General features: G+C 38.1%; 1 protein-coding gene across 3 annotated transcripts; it reads right to left on the bottom strand.

Annotated features, from left to right (window-relative positions):
* Positions 1–7784: 7784 nt before the first annotated feature.
* MCTS1 (MCTS1 re-initiation and release factor) lies at positions 7785–20729 on the bottom strand. 3 transcript variants are annotated; one of them, XR_007124638.1, is made up of 7 exons: positions 19800–20347; positions 19086–19238; positions 18436–18533; positions 13370–13503; positions 11180–11247; positions 9642–9931; positions 7785–8511 (listed from the first exon to the last, which is right to left on the bottom strand). XR_007124638.1 is itself a non-coding variant. In XM_047714730.1 (6 exons), the coding sequence occupies exons 1-6, from the start codon at positions 19811–19813 to the stop codon at positions 9850–9852; spliced, it is 549 nt and encodes a 182-aa protein (XP_047570686.1). In that variant the 5' UTR covers positions 19814–20347; the 3' UTR covers positions 7785–9849. The 3 variants fall into 3 exon arrangements, 2 of the variants coding, with proteins under 2 accessions (XP_047570686.1, XP_047570687.1); XM_047714730.1 differs by having other exon boundaries at positions 7785–9931; XM_047714731.1 differs by lacking the exons at positions 7785–8511; positions 19800–20347 and adding an exon at positions 20421–20729 and having other exon boundaries at positions 9726–9931.
* Positions 20730–21780: the final 1051 nt, after the last annotated feature.

The following is a 21780-nucleotide window of genomic DNA, read 5'->3' on the forward strand; positions in this document are numbered from 1 at the left end:
GGGTGCCTAGGTCGCTCAGTTAAGCGGCTGCCTTTGGCTCACATCATGATCTCAGGGTCCTGGAATTGAGCTCCAGGCCAGGCTCCGTGCTCGGGGGGAGTCTGCTTCTCCTCCTGCCTCCCTCCCACCACAGCTTGTACTCTATCTTTCTCTCAAATAAATAAAATCGGGTTTTTTTTTTAATTTAAGGTTTCTTTTAAAAGTTATTTTCCGGGGTATCTTGAATGCAGTGGAAACTACAACCTGCCTTTTTCACAGGCCTTAGGCCATCTCCTTGTGTGAATTTAATCACTAGATCTCCTTTCTCCAAATTAAAACATTGGGTTTGGGGGAAAATATAGATTAGACCCCTTGGCTTTTTGGGTTTTATGTAGCTAAAAGGTTGCTTATGTATCCAGTCTGAATTATACTGCCCAGGTTTTTCTGTAATGCATTTAAACCCATCTACTGAGCTTTCTTAAAGCAGGCCACACCAGATTAGGAAAGTTACTGAAAGCACAGAGTCTAGTGATGATGTACCACTAATTTCCCCTCATTTGTTAAGAATATTGTGTTCCTTTTACTGCCAGCTGACTTGGAATGATGAAGGTCTGAGTGGTTATGTGAAGAGCATTGTGTTTGTAGAAGTTCAGTGCTTTTTTGGCATACAAAGAAATTCAGAAATGTTTGCCAACCTCCCCACAAAGGAGTCCTTTGAAGTTTCATTAAAAAATAATCAGTCAATAATTCTAGTATCAGAGAAAAAATATTTAAAAGACAATTGGGGAAATTACTTGTTTGGAAGGTATGAAATGATGGTATGTATCTGGGGTCTCTACCATAATTTTTTTTTTTTAAAAGATGAATCTACTTCTAGGGCTCCTGGCTGGCTCAGTGGGAGGAGCATGAGACTTGATCTTGGGGTCGTTGTGTTTGAGCCCCACGTTGGGTGTGGAGATTACTTAAATTTTTTTAAAAAGACAAATCCAACTTTATTCGTATGGCACCTGTATACTGTAAATATTCCTTGAGTAAATTAATTATCTGTGAGCTCAACACTAGGCCTGGTATTTTGTGGGAAGCAAACTCCTAGAATTCACACAGGGAGTCAAACAATCACTTCGTGTAAGCTCTGCATGAGCAATGAAACAAGCTATCGTTTATTATTGGAATATGTTGGTCCTTTTGCCTTAAAAGTCCTCAATTTGATAAATGCTACATATTTTAATCCACATAATTCTCATTTCCTTTGTTGTTTTCACTGATTCCATGCAAGAACGGCCACATTTGATGAAGCTATTGCTTTGGCAATTCGGCCAAAGCCTTAACAGGAAGAGCAAGACCTAAAAATAAGACTCAGATTTTCACTGGATGCATGGATGGATGGGAGTGATGGAATAAGGAAGTCCTTAATGGGATGGGCTTGCATTTTTTAAGAAATGGAATGCTTTGATCTAGTGAGTGATTAAGAGACACTCACATAGGTACTTGGGAGTGTTGAATAAATGGGGATGTTCTAATAGTCAAAACACCAGCCCCATGTGATCTGAAAGGAAAAGGGAAAGGCTGGTCCTAGCTTGATGGAAGAGGGAATGCTGGCACTGGGAATCTTATCCATGTTTACCACTCTAAGGCACTCGCCACTAGAGGGAAGCTTCAGGGACTACTGCCCATTCTCCACTCCAGTGCCATCCAACAGAAACAGGTGAGCCGCATGTGTTGTTTTAAATTTCCTAGCCACATTAAAAAAGTAAAGGCACAGGTGTAATTACTTTTAGTATTTTATTTTACCCAGTATATCCAAAGTATTGTCACTTCAACATGTAATCAGCAGAAAAAAGTTAGTGATAGCTCACATTACTTTTTTATTTAAGTCTTTGAAAACCAGTATGTATTTTAGAGTTCTAGCACAGGTCTAGCCAGTTGCAGAAGTGTAAGACCCCACCCCACCCCACCCCACTCCCACCCCCAAGGCTCATACGTGAAATGGCAGAAAACTTGAAGTTCCTCCTAAAAGTCCTGTTTATTATTCTCATTGTCTTGAATGCTAGTAAATTACAACCTGACTTTTAGTAGGCCCCAGTCCATGTCCTCACATGAGTTTAATCACTAGACTTTCCTTCTGAAAATTCAATGACTGGATCTGGAGCAATAGAGAGATTAGACCCCTCAGCTTTTCTCCTTAGATTAAAACTGAACCAAACTGCTCCTGTCATTAATTTTAATATTTTAATACTCCTTTCCCCCATTTATCTTTTGGATATATCAATAGTCACAAAGCAGCTGCTAGCCCTGCCCTTGCACATTATACCCCATAATCTCCGCACTTAACTAACCCCTCCCCCTCGAATCCTTTTCTAAATGGCATAAACTTTAAATGGTCACAAGTCATCTGGCTTGTAGATGACTAATAGAAAAAGTTCAGGCCTCAGGACTGGGTCCAATTTCAAAAGATTCTCTCCATATACCCCACTGATGAAGAGGGAAACAGGAAAACATTCCCTCAGAAGCACAAAGAAGACCCCGTGCAAGCAGCCCATTCTCACCATATTCAAATCCTACTCCTATTTCCCATTGTGGAACAGAGGCTTGGCCAACTCAGACTCCCCTCCAATAACCCATAAATAAAGACGGCAAAACAACTGTGGGATGAGGTAATTTTTTGAAATGTGAGGGGAGAGTTTCTGCAAAACAGGGCTTGCAGTCAGGAAGAGCTAGATCCAAATCTACCATTTATTAGTCATGTACCTTCAGGAAAGTTATATAACCCCTCAGGTGCCTTAGTTTCCTCATTTATAAAATGAGAATTAAAATGTACCTCATGGAATCCTACTAAAGATGAAGCAAGATACTGGAAGTAGAGCTTGTGCATACAGTAGGTGCTCAGGGAATGTTATTTCCCTTTCCTTAGCCCCATGAACAAGTTCAACTAACACTTTACACAGCTAAATATGTATCAATCCCTTTTATTAAATACCTAGATGGTAAAATAGTAAAATGTTGATGAGAATAACAGCTGGCATTGAATATTCAAGTTCATAAGGGAACTCCCTTAAGTTTTAAGATAACATCTGTACATTTAATCTGTGCCATGCAATAAAATAGCTCTTCCTCAAACAGCTTTTTTATAAAGTAAATATTTCTTTAGGAGAAGTTCAGAAGTTGCTTTTAAGAACATTAATCTAGGGACACCTGGGTGGCTCAGTTGGTTAAGCAGCTGCCTTCGGCTCGGGTCATGATCCCAGCGTCCTGGGATCGAGTCCCACATCGGGCTCCTTGCTCAGTGGGGAGCCTGCTTCTCCCTCTGCCTCTGCCTACCACTCTGTCTGTGCTCATGCTCTCTCTCTCTCGCTCTCTCTAACAAATAAATAAATAAATAAAAATCTTAAAAAAAAAGAACATTAATCTAGAGCAAGTTCCCCTTTCACAGCAAATTAGACATTATTGAGCCCAAACTGCCCAAATCGGTATGGTTTCTATCTGCTCACACTTTAATCAAGATGTTTCTCTTTATACAGGCAAAAACCACAGCTTAAGTGAGACTTCTGCATCCCCAGTAAATGTATCTGGGCATTTGGTAGTTCAGAGAGAATTGGGTTTGACGACACCCAAAAACTCATGAGGCCATGTGCTTTCTCTTAGGTTTCCACATTTGGGAGCAAGAAAGGGGAATTTCTTCATAGACTTTTTGGAAGTATTTTACAAAATATAAAATTTGTACCTTATAAATCACAATATAAAATAAGTACAGTAAAAAAAATAAATAAAAAAGTACAGTATAAGTGTCCAAGTTTTTACTAGACTTTAGCCCCTACTCTTTTTAAAACAGAATAAAGCATTGCCAGTGAAAAATATTTTCTAGTCCTGTACTTTTTGAAAGCAATTAGGAGACATACTAACTTGATGGACTAGAGACACGGGTTATCCCACTAAATGAAACTGTTTCTACTCTATATTCACATTTCAGGTTGAACTTTCTGAAATCTAAAATGCTTACACAAGCAACTTTTAGAAATATCTTAGTCAGGCAAAAGCCTAATTTTTCCTAATCCTGGATAAGACAACTCTCCAAGAAACCTTCCAGAACCTACAGGGCAAAAAGGACTCTCCTCCCATCCTCCTCATCCTGCCCAATCTAGTCCAGATGTTTAAGTGAACAGTGAATTTTGACTTTACAAAATGAGTTAATCAGGATTAGACCTGATAAAAACAGAATTTAGACCAAGAAGTGCACACAAAATCTTTCGGATCATGAGAAACTAAAAATTTTTGTTAAGACATCTGTATGCAGAAACACATTTCAAGCCCCGCAGATAGGGAAGCAAAACTAGAAGACAGTGCACAGCTCCTTTTAAAAGTTGTCTCAGATTTAAGCAGTATCAATCCAACATGCACTTTCATCACAAAACCATCTCATTAGTTTGCAAATTTCTAAGCCTCAGGGTTTCATCATGCATCAGCAGCATTTGGTGACAAAGACCGAGAGTGTCCCCTTTTGAAATAGAGTGGGAAGAATAAAAAGATTGCCTGACCTCAAAAGTCTCTCCAATATGGCTTTCCCAGAGGCAAAAAGGGAACTGAATTTGATTTGTTTCCAAGGCATATGTTTGGAGAAATGGCACTTCGTCCAAGCAAGTGCTTACATGATTTATTGCTTATTAGAAGTCTTTTGCTCATACACCTGTGAAAATCAATAGAATTTACTTATTTCACCGAAGAAGATTAAATGGAAGTTCATAGTTATCATTCACAATCATGTCCTGTGATAAAAATAATAAAATTAGAAGGAAAGAAAACTAACCTTTGCATCTTTTAAATTTAGAGAGTTATTTCCCCCTATGGTAGAGTTCTGGGAAAACTTACAATGAACCTGAAGAGAGTGAATAATTATGCCCCAAAAGTCCCCTCTATTCACATACTGGCTGAAATTAAAGTACTTTAAAATTGAGGAATGGAACAAGAGCAATAAAAAATAGGATATGGAAATCATACTTTGTTTTACTTTTAAAATGAGATTTTAAAATGTGTAAGAAAACCTGTTTAATTAGAACTGAACAATAGTGAAGCATGTCATTCTCTGTAACAATTAGGGTATTATTTAGAAATTATTTCACTAATGATCTTTTACTGTCAAAGTGTTCAAGGATAAGATTGAGTGTCCTTTCATTTTTTTTACTCCAAGAGGCAAATATTAATAGTACTAAGTACTTTGGATGAACGGGATATTACTAGGAGAATTCCAGTGAATCATTTCCTGTATGTTTTCCCATACATAAATTATATTCTCCAAGAGACCCGCCTCTTAAGCAAACCAACCAACCAACCAACCTGCCTGCCTAATAGTCTTCCAGATTAAAAACTGGTTCTCAATCACATTCATTCACTCCTGTTCTGATGGAGTTGTAGTCCTTTACAAGTACTTAATTAATTTTAATATAATATTAAACAAATTAGCGTTATAGTTCATTATATATAATCATTCTTTTACCTGTTACAAAGAGGGTAACAAAGTATACATACAAAATATAAAAACATACAATACAGAGTATACATTTACATGTATCAGTCTCCATGCTGACAGGCATGATTTCTTTAGGAACTATTGCTGAGAGACTGGGATATTAAGAACAATTATATTTAATCTAATTTTTACTGCCTTAATACAACCAATAACATTCTAAACGTAAGTGTTCTGAAGGGCTTTCCAAATATATTTTAATGGCCTAATTCTTACAGGTTATAACTTGAGTAAGTTTCCGATTGCTTGAGACCTCAGAAGTGATGGTTACGTTGACACAGGATGCATACATTTTCATTTTTTTCCTTTCATTATAAATCAGTTCTAGTGGCTACTCCTTTAGAAATTGGAACATTTTGAGTTTCATGAAGAGCCTTGAGAAATATAGTCTCAAAATTAAGGAACCTAGATAAACAAAGTTAAAATATTTACCACATTTTGTTTGGACACATTCATTTCATATTCCCATTAATAGATGATTGCTACATTATTAATATTCTCATGAATAAAAAGTAAAATATTTATTGTAATGAAATACCTGTGCAAATTGAGTCATTTGCCATTCTTATATTTTTTGAACTACTATGCTTAGAAATACTGTATCCTCAGTAGCTGATTTGTATCCAGAAGAGGAACTTGGCTGGATATAATCATTATTTGACAAATGCCATATGACCTTCTGTTTGGGGACTATCAAATCCCTCGAATTGGAAATGTTCAAGACTACCCCTGGGATGAATCCAGCTGTCTGTTTTGGGTCCAGAACATTAAAAAAAAAAAAAAGAAAAAAGGAAAAATGCAGCTGCCAACAGAACACCACCAAACCACTGTAATAGTCTCCTAGAAGAGGGCTGATCAGGCCTTTCTATTACTGCACAATGGGACGACCATCTGAGTTGGAATGCTGAATCCTTGCAACTCTACGACATCTGGATGTTCTTAACCTTCTCACACTGGATATAATCTAAGGAATATTTTTATATTTAGCTCATGTGTAATTCTGAAATTTTGGTGACCGAAATTGGAAAAGTATTAATAACTTCCCAGTGGCTTTATCAATCGGTATTGGGCTATCACCATTACCCAGATTTTTTTTAATGTAAATTTACTCACTAGCCTGAAGCCCCTTAAGGGCAAGGACCATTGTGTATTATTCATCTTTGTCCCATATCACCTAGAACCTGGCGGGTATTTAATAAATATTCGTTGGGGGCGCCAGGGTGGCTCAGTCAGCTAAACGTCTGCCTTTGGCTCCGGTCATGATCCCAGGGTCCTGGGATGGAGTCCCGCATGGAGTCCCACATTGGGCTCCCTGCTCAGCGGGGAGCCTGCTTCTCCCTCTGCCTCTCCCTCTCCCCCTGCTTGTGTTCTCTCTGTCAACCAAACAAAATCTTTAAAAAATACATAAATGTTCATTGAGCTGAACTGACCTTGGCTGAGTATGTCAGATACACAGAAATGGCTAGATTGTAGGCTGGCTTGACACAAAGTTAATTTTGAAACTAAAAATGAACTGAAGACACATTGCCTGAGAGAAAACAGGCTCTCCCTGTATTCCTACTCTCAGGAATGTGGGTAGACTAGGTTCCCTTTAAGAGTAAGACCTCAAGAGGCTGAGATGCTAGTTTAACCTCTTTGAATTGGCTTTTCTGCATGACCTCATGTTGAGAAACTGACCAGGCTCCCCATGTAGAGTGACACCCCTGACTAACACCATGACCTGAGGCCTCAGACCCAGGGGGAAGAAGAAAACATATATATTTAGTCCACATCACCAAGGCAACAGAGTCACTGTACCTCAGCATAGTAGGAAAAACAAGCACAGATGATGATGTTAAATATTTTTAAAGTGTTCCCTACACCCACTGTTAACAGTGGTGAGAAATAAGGATAAATTATTTCAGAAACCAGGCAATTAAAGGTTTTCATTTTTCTAATATGTGTGTGCTTTGTTTTTTTATTGCTAACACTCTAGAGGCAATCTTGGTCAATTAACATTAACTTAGCACCAAAAATAGAAGTTCAATGTTTGATTTTGACATTAATGACTCAGATATTCTCTTTTTTAAGAATGTAAGGTGCTGGGACGCCTGGGTGGCTCAGTTGGTTAAGCAGCTGCCTTCGGCTCAGGTCATGATCCCAGCATCCTGGGATCGAGTCCCACATCGGGGTCCTTGCTTGGTGGGGAGCCTGCTTCTCCCTCTGCCTCTGCCTGCCATTCTGTCTGCCTGTGCTCGCTCGCTCTCCTCTCTCTCTGACAAATAAATAAAATCTTTAAAAAAAAAAAAAGAATGTAAGGTGCTACAGGCCTCAAATAGGGTGCCTCATCCCTCAAGTGGAGAGACATCAGAATTTGAAACCAGTAAGTCAGCATAAAATGAGACTATTGAAGAAACCCACCCTTAAAGATGATTTATACACTATTTACACTTTTTTCCATCAGGAATAAATAGTAAAATATAAAAATATACTCAGTTGTAGAATATTACTGTCATGACGAAGAAAAATATTCTACATAGAACTTAAAAAGGATATAGGAAGTAAAATATCAGGATTCCTCCACAGGCTAGGAAAGAAAGATTGTGGCAGACATAAGCATTCTAATTAATGATGAAGTAGGAAAAATTCTCTAAGCCTTATGCCAGCCCAGATGAAATATTCCTCCAAATTTCAACCTTCCTTTACTCTTATCCATGTACATCAGGAAACTTCTTGGTTAAAAAAAAAAAGAAAGAAAGAAAAGAAAACTTCTTGTTTAAAATTGTGTACCCTAAGCAGACATACCGCTATAAACTAACACATTTACATTTTAATGTGGGAGTCCTCAAGTCCTACAAGTGTCATTAGTCTCAGTCTGAGGGTCAGAGCCCAGATCAATAACCTTCACCTATGTTGTATCTTGGGGGCCAAGCTGCAAAAGCCAAACGGCCTCTTTTTACTAACTACCCTCACCTTTCTCACCAACTTCTAACTGTAACACGGGTCACCACAGTCTTGTAAATGTCTGTATCCATCTGAAAAATAAAATCACATGTCATATATTGGTAAACAACCAAATGAAAATGACTGAGACACTAGAACAGCAAGGTTATTGAGAAATACCCACTGTCATTATGTACATTCCCATTTAATTCTCATTTAATTCCCAAAACAGTTTACTGTTCTTATTGAAATAGGTCCATGGCCTTCATAGAACACTTATGATAGGAGATACATGTTCTCTGGGGCATACAGTGGGGATGCAAATCTGAAAGTTCCGAGCATCTGTGTAGTACGAGTTTCCCCAGCTTTGGGACAGGGCACTAAATAAATTCAACCTGAATCTCATCAAGCCTATCTGTTTATGGGTTACACAGGGGGGGCATAAAAAACAAATTAAACGACTTTACAGTGATACAACTGACAAAATCCAGAATGCAGGAGAAAACTCTGTAAGACAAAACAACCAGATTTCTTCAATCATTAATTTAAAGGGGAAAAGACAAAGGGAAAATTTCTAACATAAGAGACTTAAACAAATAACCACCAAATGCAATATATGGACCTTGTCTAGGACCAATTTCAAGCAAACAAATGGTTAAAAAAATAAAGAGGCAATCAAGTTCACTTGTCACATATTTGAACAAGATATTTGATCATATTAAGAAACAGTTAAATTTTTGAGGTGTGATAACGATAGTTTAGGTGTGATGATAGTTTTTTTTAAACCACTTATCTTGTAAAGATACACATTAAAGTTTAGATAAAATGATATATCTGGGATTTGCTTCAAAATAATTGGGGAATGGAGTGGGAAAGAGTAATGAGATACAGATGAAGTAAGATTTGCCATGAATTGAAGCTGGGTGATGGATACAGAAAAGGTTCATTATACTATTCCCCACATACTTTCATATATGTCTGGAATTTTCCATAATGAAAAGTTGAAAAACAACAAGCAAACAAACAAAAAACACACAAAAGAGAAAGGGCATTTTCAGGGAGTAATGGGAGAAAATTTCCAGTCTATCTTCCAGCCCCATTAAGTAGGCAGAGTCTCTGGGGGTCAGCCATATACTATCAAGTTCATTTACCAAGTCCTGCCCTTCATTTTACATCATTAACCTAAGAAAGGACATCAAGTTATCTGAGTTTGATTACTTACCAGATACCTCTTAATGTCCAAGTTTGCCACCCAATTTTAAGTTGACTTTAAGAAAAATTAAAATAATTTTTGAAGCTAACAGAATTTTAGGATCTGTTGAATTTATTCAGCATAACCACAGAGGTATTGTCTTCATGCTGTCACACACAGACACAAACACAGATACAGCACAATATCCGTATTTAGCCAAGTGCATTCCTTCCAAGGCTCATTTATAGGTCTTCATATGCCACAGCCCATCATTCAAATAATGAATATTTTCAATGCCAATTCCTTTGTTGACTTTCTCACTGTAGAAGGAAAAAAGCATATAAACATATTGTTATGAATTTTTATAGGCTTACTTATGGTAAATATAATTCAAAATGAATTGCTATTTTGCAATTATTGAGCCACGTATAGGGAATTTACTTATATTACATTAACATTATTGACTACATTAAACTACATTACTCTGCTGCAGTTCCTGTCTTAAAGTGATTCCAGTGATCTAACTAGTTGGTCTATAGAAACAAAGTAATGATGTCACCATACCAGGAGAACATCAAAGTGTTATACTTAACCGTGAAACAAAATTAATAGGAATAATTTGGTCATCAAATGAGTTCCAAAGTTTTTCAGTATATTGACTATATTTTGGTAATATATCTTTAATATTTCCTTAATACTCTATACCACCAGGTCAAAAGAGAAGATAAACACTTGTAGTACTGAACTATGTCGCTGGTTTAAAAATTAACAGTGGGGCGACTGGATGGCTCAGTCAGTTAAGTGGCAGACTCTTGATTTTGGCTCAGGTAATGATCTCAGGGTCCTGGGACTGAGCCCCACGTCGGGCTCGGTGCTCAGTGGGAAGTCTGCTCAAGGATTCTCTCTCTCCCTCTCTCTGTCCCTCCCCTTGCTCCTTCTCTTTTTCTCTCTCTCTCAAAATAAATAAATAAATAAATAAATAAATAAATAAATAAATAAATATTTTTAAATTAAAAAATAAAAGAAACTAATAGCAAAACATCTTTCCTCCCACCCAATTTAAACCATACTAAATAAGATGTTCCTAAAATACCACATACATACATACATATAGAACAGCTGTGTTGGCACACAGTTCTTGTCTGAGTGCTTAAGAAAGAATGCAATCTGGGAGAGAAAATAGGTTTCAGGGGAGCCTGGGTGGCTCAGTGGGTTAAAGCCTCTGCCTTCAGCTCGGATCATGATCTCAGGGTCCTGGAATCAAGCCCCACATCGGGCTCTCTGCTCAGCAGGGAGCCTGCCTCCCCACCCCCCTGCCCTCTCTGCCTGCCTCTCTGCTTACTTGTGCTCTCTGTCTGTTAAATGAATAAATAAAATCTTAAAAAAAAAAAAAGAAAATGGGTTTCAATGGCTTCTTAAGTGTTAGGAAAAATCAGAAATGAGGCTTCTGTGCTTAAATATTTGTAAGATGTGGTATGAATGAGAGCAAATTTCACCTGTAATTCTGATGCTTCCTGAGTAGGCTACCCATATCTCAAAAGCTTAGGGGAGACTAACATGAGACTTACATATCTTCTGCAGACATCTTCATGACTCCAACACACAGAGCATGCTGTTTTCCTTCTGCCATGATTGCCTGAAAACACACAGCTAAGAAAACTATTTATCATCAAAATGCCTTAGAGAGGGGGTGTCAAACAATGATCACATTACTAGTAAAAGTCACTTTGAACCCATCTTGTATCCTCACCCGGACCATCAACACTCCTTGAGGACAGGGACCTAATAGAGTCTGTAAGCTCATGGTAAATATTCAATAAACGATAAATGGATGAATCTAATTATCATTCTTGGTTGTTAAGTTAAATGCTAACACTATAACTCAATGCCAACAAAGCCAAAATTAAGTCATGCAAAAAAGGAGATAAAATTTCTTGCATGTAAGTATTAAAAACTGTGAAATAAATATGAATTTTTCTAATGTTTTAATCACTGAATGATGGTTTTATGTAATAGACACATTAAAATAATAATTATATCTCCAATCTATCTTTAAGAACTCAGTGTTTCAACCTTTCTAGAACAACCAAAATGTTCTTGGTTATCATTTGAAGCATTTAGAATGTTAAACATGGTGGGGTGCATGGGAGGCTTGATCAGTTAAGTGTCTGCCTTCAGCTCAGGTCATGATCCTGGTTGTCCTGAGATCAAGCCCCACAGGGGGTTCTCTGCTCAGTGCAGAATCTGCTTCTCCCTCTCCCTCTGCCTCTACCCCCACCTGTGCCCTCTCACGCACGCTATCTCTCTCTCTCTCAAATAAAATCTTTAAAAAAACATAAAATGTTAAACACTGCAGTACATATTCTACAAGGTAAATGTTCAAGGGTACACAGTATCTCTCTGTACTAGTTTTGTAACTAAAAGTCTAAAATTATTTCAAAATAAAAATTGTTAAGAAAGCAAAGGCTTTTTAAATTTTCCATTTAAGGCAAACTCCAGAACTACTAATCTACAACACTTAGAAAAATCATAAACATAAAAAAAAAAACCCTGTCTTCACAGAATACTATTCTCCATTTTCTCCACCTCACTTTCAGTTCATACATTCATTCGACATTCCAAAAATATTTGAGCACCTATTATGTGACCAGTATCTATGTGAATATAAGCTGTTCCTAAGATATAAACATACACTTTATATTACCCCTTAAATATAACTGCCACAACAGAGGATACTGTCCTTTCGAGTACAGGACACACTCTTAAACCCACTTCAACAGCCTTCCCACTTCACAGTGATTTCCCTATTCCTACCAAGTATTTTCTCAACCTGAAACAAATGGCCACTTTATCTATGACAAGACATCCTCCTGTCCAGATAGTTGACAAAAACCTAGTTAATCTAGAATATAGCTAACCACCGCTGTAGAAATGAAAAGAATGTACAATTATTCAGCCATATCATTGAGTTTTAAGGACTACCTGAAACTTAAACATTTCTTTTTGAGGAAGTATGTTCTGAGGCCCAGCCAACTTAAAAATGAACTTTAAAATGAAAGTTGGGAATTGTCCATATTTCCCACTACCCACTTCTAACACCCTACCTGATATTTAAGCTCTTTTCTCTTTTGAGTGCTTTTACTGCAGTGTACATGGATAAGCCAACAGTAAAAGTAGCAAGCCGATGTCCGAAGAAGTGATCTAGTCATATCATACATATCCTCTCCATTAATAATCAAGTTTTATTATTATTTTCTTTAAAGATTTTATTTATTTGGAGAGAAAGAGAGTGAGCAAGAGAGGAAGCACAAGCCAGGTTTCGGGGGTCAGGGCGGGGGAGGGGGAAGCAGAGAGAGAAGCAGACTCCCCGCCAAGCAGGGGGCCCCATGCGGGGCTTGATCCTGGGATCGTGACCTGAGCCGAAGGCAGATGCTTAACCAACCAAGCCACCCAGGTGCCCCCATAATCAAATTTTATACTGTGTCCTGAGCCTGATAACACTGGGCCATAACTGGGCTGCAATGCAGCTAGGACTCTTTTATTACTTGTTTCCATTTAACTTCTAAGATGGGACATAATTTAGTCTCAAGAAAAGATATTATTTCCCACATCTTGAAATGTAACCAGAAAGGGATGAGATAACAGTAACAGTAACCTCCAAAAAGTACATCTAATCTTCTCTGGAACAAAAGATCTTTCAGTAATGACAAAAATACTGTGAATACATTTTTTCAGCAGTTACAGTCTGGGAAGGATACAACAATTGTATCTACTACAGCAGGGTAAAGTTTAGCTCCAGGAGAAGTTAAGCCTGGACACATGATATTTGCTCCACTGAGTACAAATTTGATGGCTCCTTTATCAACTTGCTGGTGTGGCAGGATAAAAGGATCTGGAAGAAAAGAAATACATTACATAAATTAATGACGCTAATGATTGAATAGAAAAAGGCCAATGACATAAACACATATTTCCCCAAATTACAGTATTTTGACAGATGCAAAATAAAACTAAAGCGCCATCCTTCACTTATCAAGTTGGTAAATATTTTTTAAAGATTTAATTTCTTTCTCAGAGAGAGAGAGAGAGGCTGAGCACAAGCAGGGGGAGCAGCAGGCAGAGGGAGAAGCAGGCTCCCTGCTGAGCAAGGAGCCCTATGTGTAACTCGAATGTAGGACCCTGGGATCATGACCTGAGCCAAAGGCAGCCACTTAACCGACTGAGCCACCCAGGTGTCCCCACATTGGTAAATATTTTTAACAAAACTAATCCCCAGTGCTAGCAAGAGTGTAGGAAAACTAGCATTCTTATATATTGCTAGAAGGCTTATAATTGGGTACAATCTTTCTTTAGGACTACTTGGCAACATGTATCAACAGCCTTGAAAAGGTTCAAACTCTTTGACTCAGTAATTCTATTTCTAAGACTTTATCCTAAGAAAAAATTAGAGAGGGCCACCTGGGTGGCTCAGGTGTTAAGCATCTGCCTTCGGTTCAGGTCATGATCGCAGGGTCCTGGGATCAAGGTCCACGTTGGGCTCCCTGCTTAGTGGGAAGCCTGCTTCTCCCTCTTCCACTCCCCCTGCTTGTGTTCCCTGTCTTGTCTCTCTCTGTCAAATAAATAAATAAAATCTTTTTTAAAAATTAGAGATACATAATATACTTAGGTAGAAATATATTCATTGCAGTACTACTCTTTATAATAGAAATAAATTGGAATCAACCTAAATGTCCAACAATAAAGAGATAAATGACTTAAGTATAACATACATAAAACAGAACCATATTTTTAGGGACTATGTAATACTCAGGTAAATGTTCATACTAATGTTAAAAGAAAAAAAAAAAACAATTAAAAAAAAAACCCACCAGGGACGCCTGGGTGGCTCAGGTGTTAAGCATCTGCCTTCGGCTCAGGTCATGATCCCAGGGTGCTGGGATCGAGCCCCGCATCGGGTCCCTGCTCAGCAGAAAGCCTGCTTCTCCCTCTCCCTCTGCCTGCTGCTCTGCCTACTTGTGCTCTCTCTGTGTCAAATAAATAAATAAAATCTTTTAAAAAAGCAACCACCAAAGAGATCAGTGGGTGGTAGGGGTTGAGGGGAAGGAGCAAGGGACAAAGAGGTGGAGCAGAGGATTTTTAGGGCAGTGAAACTATATTATGATACTATGATTGTACATAGTGATACTGTAACAGTGGATACATAACATTATGCATTTGGCAAAACCACAGAATGTACAATGCAAAGAATGAACCCTAATATAAACTATGGCCTTTGGTTAATAATAATGTAAGAACATTGGTTCATCAATATTAACAAATGCAGTATATCAATATAAGATGTTAATAAAAAGGGAAGGAGGGTAGGAAGTATATGGGAACTCTGTACTTTCTGCTCTATTTTTCTATAAACCTGCAACTGTCCTAAAAAAAAGAAACTCTATTAATTAAAAACTATTTAACAGAGTGCACAACTTCAAAAGGAAAAAATATATATGTTTATACATACACCCAACATAGCAAATAGAGGCACCTGGGTGCCTCAGTCAGTTAAACTTCTGCCTTCAACTCAGGTCATGATCCCAGGGTCCTGGGATCAAGCCCCGCACTGGGCTCTCTGCTCAGCGGGGAGTCTGCTTCTCCCTCTACCCCTCCCCCTGCTTGTGTTCCCTCTCTCAAATAAAAAAAAAAAAAAAAAAAAGAAATACACTGATATACTAGCTATGGTTATCTCTAAATGGAAATACAGGTGATTTCATTTCTCTATTTTCCAACTCTCTATGAACATGAATTCCTTTTGTAATCTCAAAAAATTTATTTTTGTGTGTGTATGTGTGTCTACTAATAGTTCATAATCTAAGAAGTAAAGGCTTCCTGAAGGATTCACAACTTTTTAGACCTCTTGGGGTTTTCTAGAAATAATAATAACTGGTAAAATTTATTCACTTTTTAAAAAATACTTTATTCATTCATTTAACAGAGAGAGAGAGAGAGATCACAAGTAGGCAGAGAGAAAGGCAGGGGATGGGGGTGGGAAGCAGGCTCCCTGCTGAGCAGAGAGCCCGATGCAGGGCTCCATCCCAGGACCCTGGGATCATGACCTGAGCTGAAGGCAGAGGCTTAACCCACTGAACCACCCAGGTGCCCCTAAAATGTATTCACTTTAATGCCCTACCACTAGCCCTCCTACTAGTTAGAGAACAAGTAAGTCTTCTTCCTACCGAGACCATATATTAAACATGGATTCAAATTTAAACATCTTATTTTTAAAAAGAAACCTGAATGAACACATTTATACATAATTTGCTTTCCAGTTCTTCATCCTCATTAATACCTGCCCTTCAATAATATGATGATGATGATCCTGATCATGATAAGGACAACAATACACAGTAGTAGTGGACATTTTTTGCACAATTACTGTATCACTACAGTGGCTATCTTATGTTGAGCCATTACTGTGTTCCAAGCATTGTGTTAGATGAATTATATGCACAGTCTCATTTAATTCTCACAACCCTGGGAGATAATACAATATATCCTTTTTCTTGAAGATTTTATTTATTTATTTGAGAGAGAGAGAGAGAAAGAGAATGCAAGTGCACACAGGGGAGGAGGAGGAGAAGGAGAAGGAAAGGGAGAGGATTCCAAGGAGACTCCGCGCTGAACATGGAGACTGATGCAGAGACAATATATACATTTTAAAGATAAGGCAATAGGGATGCCTGGGTGGCTCAGTGGGTTAAGTGTCTGCCGTTGGCTCAGGTTGTGATCTCAGGGTCCTGGGATCTAGTCCCAGGCTCCTTGCTCCTCCGGGAACCTGCTTCTCCCTCTGCCTGCTGCTACCCACTGCTTGTGCACTCTCTCTCTCTCTCTCTCATCTTCTGACAAATAAATAAATAAAATCTTTTTTAAAAAGTAAGGATAAGGCAATAAAGCTTAAGCAAGTTAAGTGACTTGACCTGTTTAAGTGGCTTGGCAAAAATGACATGCGCTGGGAATTGAACCCGGTGTTCCTAACTCCAAGTATGCTTTTAACCACCGTATTACTGTGCTTCTTGCAAATCAATAACTTTAGGATGTCCTAAAAGGTTGGTTCCTAGCAAAATATCATTAAATAGGGACATTTCTCTCTTCCAACTTATTATGCAAAGTCTTAGCATAGAGGAAAACCATAAGAATAGTTCAATGAACATTTAAAATTTGGACACCATCCACGTAGATTGAAAAACTGTTCATTAACCCTTTGCTCTACTTGCTATATCTCTTTCTATTTCTACACACGTATTTTGTCCTCCACCATTTGAAATTTCAGACATAATGCTTCACCATAAGTACATATCACCTAAAAATAAAGTCATTCTCCTAAATAACCACAATATTATCATACCTAAAAATTTAACACTAGTTGTACAATATCATCTTTAGCCAAACCATGTTCAAATTTTGCCCCAAGAGTCTAAGAAAGTGTTTTATATCTTTTGAGGCAGGGGAGGAGGGCTTGAATTTTGTTTTTCAAACCAGGATCCAATCTAGATTCATGCAAGACATTTGAGCATTTTGTCTTTGTCCTCTTTTAGTTAAAAGGGAATTAATGTCATCAAAATGTCCTAATGTCACCAACATATTTTCATTTTAAACTTTTCCCATTGCATCAGGACTCAGTTTCTCTCCATTGTACTTTTTTAACCTGAGGAAATCAATACTTAATCAAATAACTGTAAATAATCCTTCCTAAATGATAAAACGCTTCACCTCTTTTAAGACTCGCCTTACTGCTCCAGACCTCCGTTCTACCAGGTAACTCAAAATTGATCTTGTCTTACCAAAACCCAACCACACGGTTTAGTTACCACTACCATCAACAGAGCCCTCCAGTTGCTCCCTTCCTTTCTGCCTTTTGGCTGGAATGCCAGAAATATACTGGTTTGAAAAGCAGAAATTTTGACTTCACAGTTGAAAACCTCTTGTGCATGAGGATTGTATCTCCTTTGGATTTTCTTTTGTAATGTACTCAATCTAATAATAATGTAGGTATGTAAGAAACATTATTTCATAACACCTGAGCTTGGCACTCAACTAACAGTAACTGGGACTCCCACAATTAGTCAATCCTTTCCTTTATACAGAGTTATCTCTACAAGGCAAATCTAGATACAAATTTAAAAGAAGGAAGTGCTCATAGCACTTATCACCATTTGTGAATATATATGTATTTATCGAATGTATACATGTATACATGTGTACATGTATATATATGTAATTATCTAATTGTTATCTATTCTTCCAACTAGACTATTAGCTTCATAGAGACAAGAACAATGTCTGCCTTTGCTTCCCGTCATATTCTCAAGTAGCTAGTTCAGAGCCTGACACATGGTAAGTTCAATAAATATTTGTTCAATGAATGAATGTTCTTTCTTGGCCTTTCTGGAATGCCTAATGAGAAAATTTGCATTTTTTAAGATTTACCACAAGATGGGGATTCATTTTAGTTTTATATCCCTTATCACCTAGTATTAATAAATAAGTTAACTTCCAGAAATCACTTTCAACTCCTTTTATATCTTTCCATGTCCCCAAATACATATTTTCTTTTTTTTTTTTTTAAGATTTTATTTATTTATTTGACAGACAGAGATCACAAGTAGGCAGAGAGGCAGGCAGAGAGAGAGAGAGACAGGGAAGCAGGCTCCCTGCTGAGCAGACAGCCCAATGTGGGGCTGGATCCCAAGACACTGGGACCATGACCTGAGCCAAAGGCAGAGGCTTTAACCCACTGAGCCACCCAGGTGCCCCCAAATACATATTTTCTAACAAGACTTACATTTGTGAAGTAACCTTAGGGTTGGATAAAAAGGCCCTTCTCTTTGTCTAAAAAATAGTAATTCTCCATTTACTGTAAGGATTTCTATATGTTCATGACTGTAAGACAAATGTCACAAAGTACCAAGTTAGATCTTTTCTTTCTAAAATGGATATGCCAAACATCCTTTAGATAACAAAAAAATATGAAACATACATCTACAAAGATACAGTAACCTCTTTTATATTTCATTAAATATCCAGGCAAAAAAAAACCCACCGTTTAAATTGTTTCACCTACCATCACAGTCCAGTAGAGGAATAAAAAGAAAAATATGACCTACTACAATTTCATTTCACATCTTATTATCTTAATTTCATCATTAGGTAATTCAATAAAACAAATATCTACAGTACAAACTGAAATAAATTCAAGTCTGAATAAAAACACTTAACTCTAATAAAACAATCAGTACACAAAGCTACATTTTTCAGGAACACAGAGAAACACTTGAAAATACAAATACTGATGTTTTAGTTATTCTATTTATCTACCTCTATAATTAATCTACCAATGGTTAATGTGAAAATAATTCCATTTATTATGAATGCAATCTAATCATACAATATTCAGCTACTCTAAGCTTTATATAGAGAAAAATGAAGACTTACCATCGCACTATTTTGACAGGATCTTTCTTAGGCATGATTTGATTAAGCCATGGTTCAATACCTGGAAATTGTTCTATCAACTGGTTCTTAATACCCTTTATAACTGAGGTTTTCAACTGGATGCAGTTGGACACATTTTCTTTTTCATCAAATCTGTCAAATGATTTTTGCAAGAAAAAGGCATTTTCAAGCAGACATATCAAAATAGCTAAAGATATTGTTTTAATTAGTCATCTATTCCCTAGTATTTAGATGTCTAAAATAACTACGAAATAAATTGTTTTTTAAAATATCATTTCCCTTTAATTCTGTCCAGCACAAAACCAGTGTCTTAATACAATATTAAACTGTCATGTATACACAATGGAGGGTGGCGGTGGGGGTGAGGGGGAGGACAGGAGGCATATTTCACATCCTAATCTGTAATCAGCTACACAAATGCCTTTCCTGGAAAACCCTTCTCAATTCTACCCAGGAAGAAACAGATCCCCACCTATAACAAAACCTGTGTGAAAAAACAAAAGTGAAACAAAACAAAAAACCCTCAGGCGCTGAAACACAAAAGACCAACCCAAATATAACACAGAAAACTGGCCCCTGCTAGGCTATGCAATCTGCTGAGGTTTTTTGTCTTTTTTTTTTTTTAAGTGATGATGAGGATGATTTCTAAGATCCCTATTTATTTTTGTTCAAAATGTCATGCACAAAACCCACCTTCCTTTGCCCATGTTCCCCCTTTGCTTTTTGTGCCTACCAAGTCTGGAAGAAAAACCCACTAGGTAGGTTCCCAAAGAATTTTTGTCTTCCTTACACTGAATTGCCTCTGGGGCAATCACGCTATTTTCAAGACAAGGTTAATCTGGCAGCTAAGCAATAGACATGACAGGCCGCTTGCTTCCTGTCACCCAGACTCCTTCACTCCCATGACCCAGGAAGTCAAGCCTTCCCTTATTCAGTTCATAACTAATAAACATATGGCAGTGAGTGCAGGGCTCTCCTCTGAGCTAAAGAGGATATACCCTTAAATCACAGTGCAAGGATGTGATTGGTAGAACCTAGGAACAGGGATAGGATTGGGAGAGGGGGCAAAAGAGAAAAAGGGCTAAGGAAAAAGAAAATGAGGGTGGGAGGATCAAAACTCGATCGAAGATTAGGGATGGAAAGGTTACAGTGTTGCAAGTTGCTAGTGAGAGCCTAGTACTACAGAAGACCTTAGGGAATAAGGATGGCAGGGGTGGGGGGAGAGAGAAAGAGGTTCTTTGCTCTCGCCCTCTTCCCCACTCCCACCCCCACCCCCTTTGTGAGCAGCCGATGGAGTCCACAGCATGTCCTTACTTCTTGAACATGATCCAAGGTGAAGGGGGCGACGATAAGGAAGGGCCCGGAATGGGAAAAGAGAATTGAATTAGCAAGGGTCCGGCAGATCCTCGTTACACGAGGAAGGCCGGCACTGACAGTCGGAGCTGTTGTCGTTATCCGGAAAGGGAGACAGCCAGCCGCACTTTACGGTTCTCAATGAAATTTGACTGCTTCCGCTTCTCTGAACACGTCGGCGCTTTTGCCAGCCCTTTTTGGGCTACAGATTACCCTCCAGAGAGGAGAGCTGGAAGGGCGGGACTACAGAAGGAAGAAGAGATAGAGCAATCACTCTAGCTGCAGGAAGAGGAGAATGAAGGGGGTGGGGTAATCAGTCAAGGCAGCATTTATGGCAGTGGCGTCAGTTACGGGCTCCTCAAAGGGCCAAGATTATTCCGTGTTTGGTTGCTACCTGCTTATCCACCTAAGCAATTTTTCAGTGCGAACGGTTTTGTTCCCCGAGACACTCGAATGGATCGGTGCTTACCAAACACCGTGAACCCAGGAAAACCTCATGGCATCTTGTTAATGTATTCGTGGGCTTGACCACGTTTAGCAAGCCATAATACAGGATATCCAGTTAACTTTGAATTTCAGATAAACAATGAATATATATTTTTTAGTATGTCTACACCTCATGCAATATTTGGGACATACTTAAATTTTTAAAATTTCCCTGTTATCTGAATGTAATTAGGCATCTGGTATTTTAATCTGACAATCACATTCACCGGCCATAGTGAGGTGCCCCCATTGAATTATTCACTAGGTTGCTGTCCCCTAACTCAACATACCTACAAGTTGGGCTATAACTCAAGGGAGCTAATTTCCCTGACGATAGAATGGCCTCTAGGCAAGCTATACAAGACTTACCTGACTGAAGAGGTAACAGTCAAAGAAACACGTTTTATTAATTTTAAAAAGAGCGAATCCAAAGTTTTGATCAGCAAAGAAACCATAGAAAAATACAAAACCTAACTAAACAGGCACCATCCAGACAGTTGAGTGGATGAGCACTCATCTATAAAACAAATACGCCAGTCTCTCTGGAGAGCAAATACTCTACTTTGGGGAGATGGGTGTTCAGAGCAATCATAATAAACGCTATTATGTATTTGAATTGTACAACAAACTCACCTTGCCTTGATTCTATGGTAGGGACACTCTTCTGATTATAATTTGGTTTCCCCTAAAGATCTCCCCGACAAGAATTTGCCATTTTTAAAAATTCTATTTATTTATCTGAGAGAGAGAGAAAGAGAGAGAGAAAATGAGCAGGGGAGGCGCAGAGGGAGAAGTAGACTCCCATCTGAGCAGGGAGCCTGAGGAAAGGCTCCAT

Source organism: Lutra lutra, chromosome X (genome assembly GCF_902655055.1).
Source record: "Lutra lutra chromosome X, mLutLut1.2, whole genome shotgun sequence".
Classification (NCBI taxonomy): domain Eukaryota; kingdom Metazoa; phylum Chordata; class Mammalia; order Carnivora; family Mustelidae; genus Lutra; species Lutra lutra.

Coding starts and splice junctions, on each gene's coding strand:
- MCTS1 (XM_047714730.1), bottom strand. Junction 18,534..19,085: donor CCTGTCAAAATAGTGCGATG/GTAAGTCTTCAT, acceptor TTTGTCTTACAG/TCATGAACATATAGAAATCC. Junction 11,248..13,369: donor CTGTAGTAGATACAATTGTT/GTATCCTTCCCA, acceptor GTGTGTTTTCAG/GCAATCATGGCAGAAGGAAA.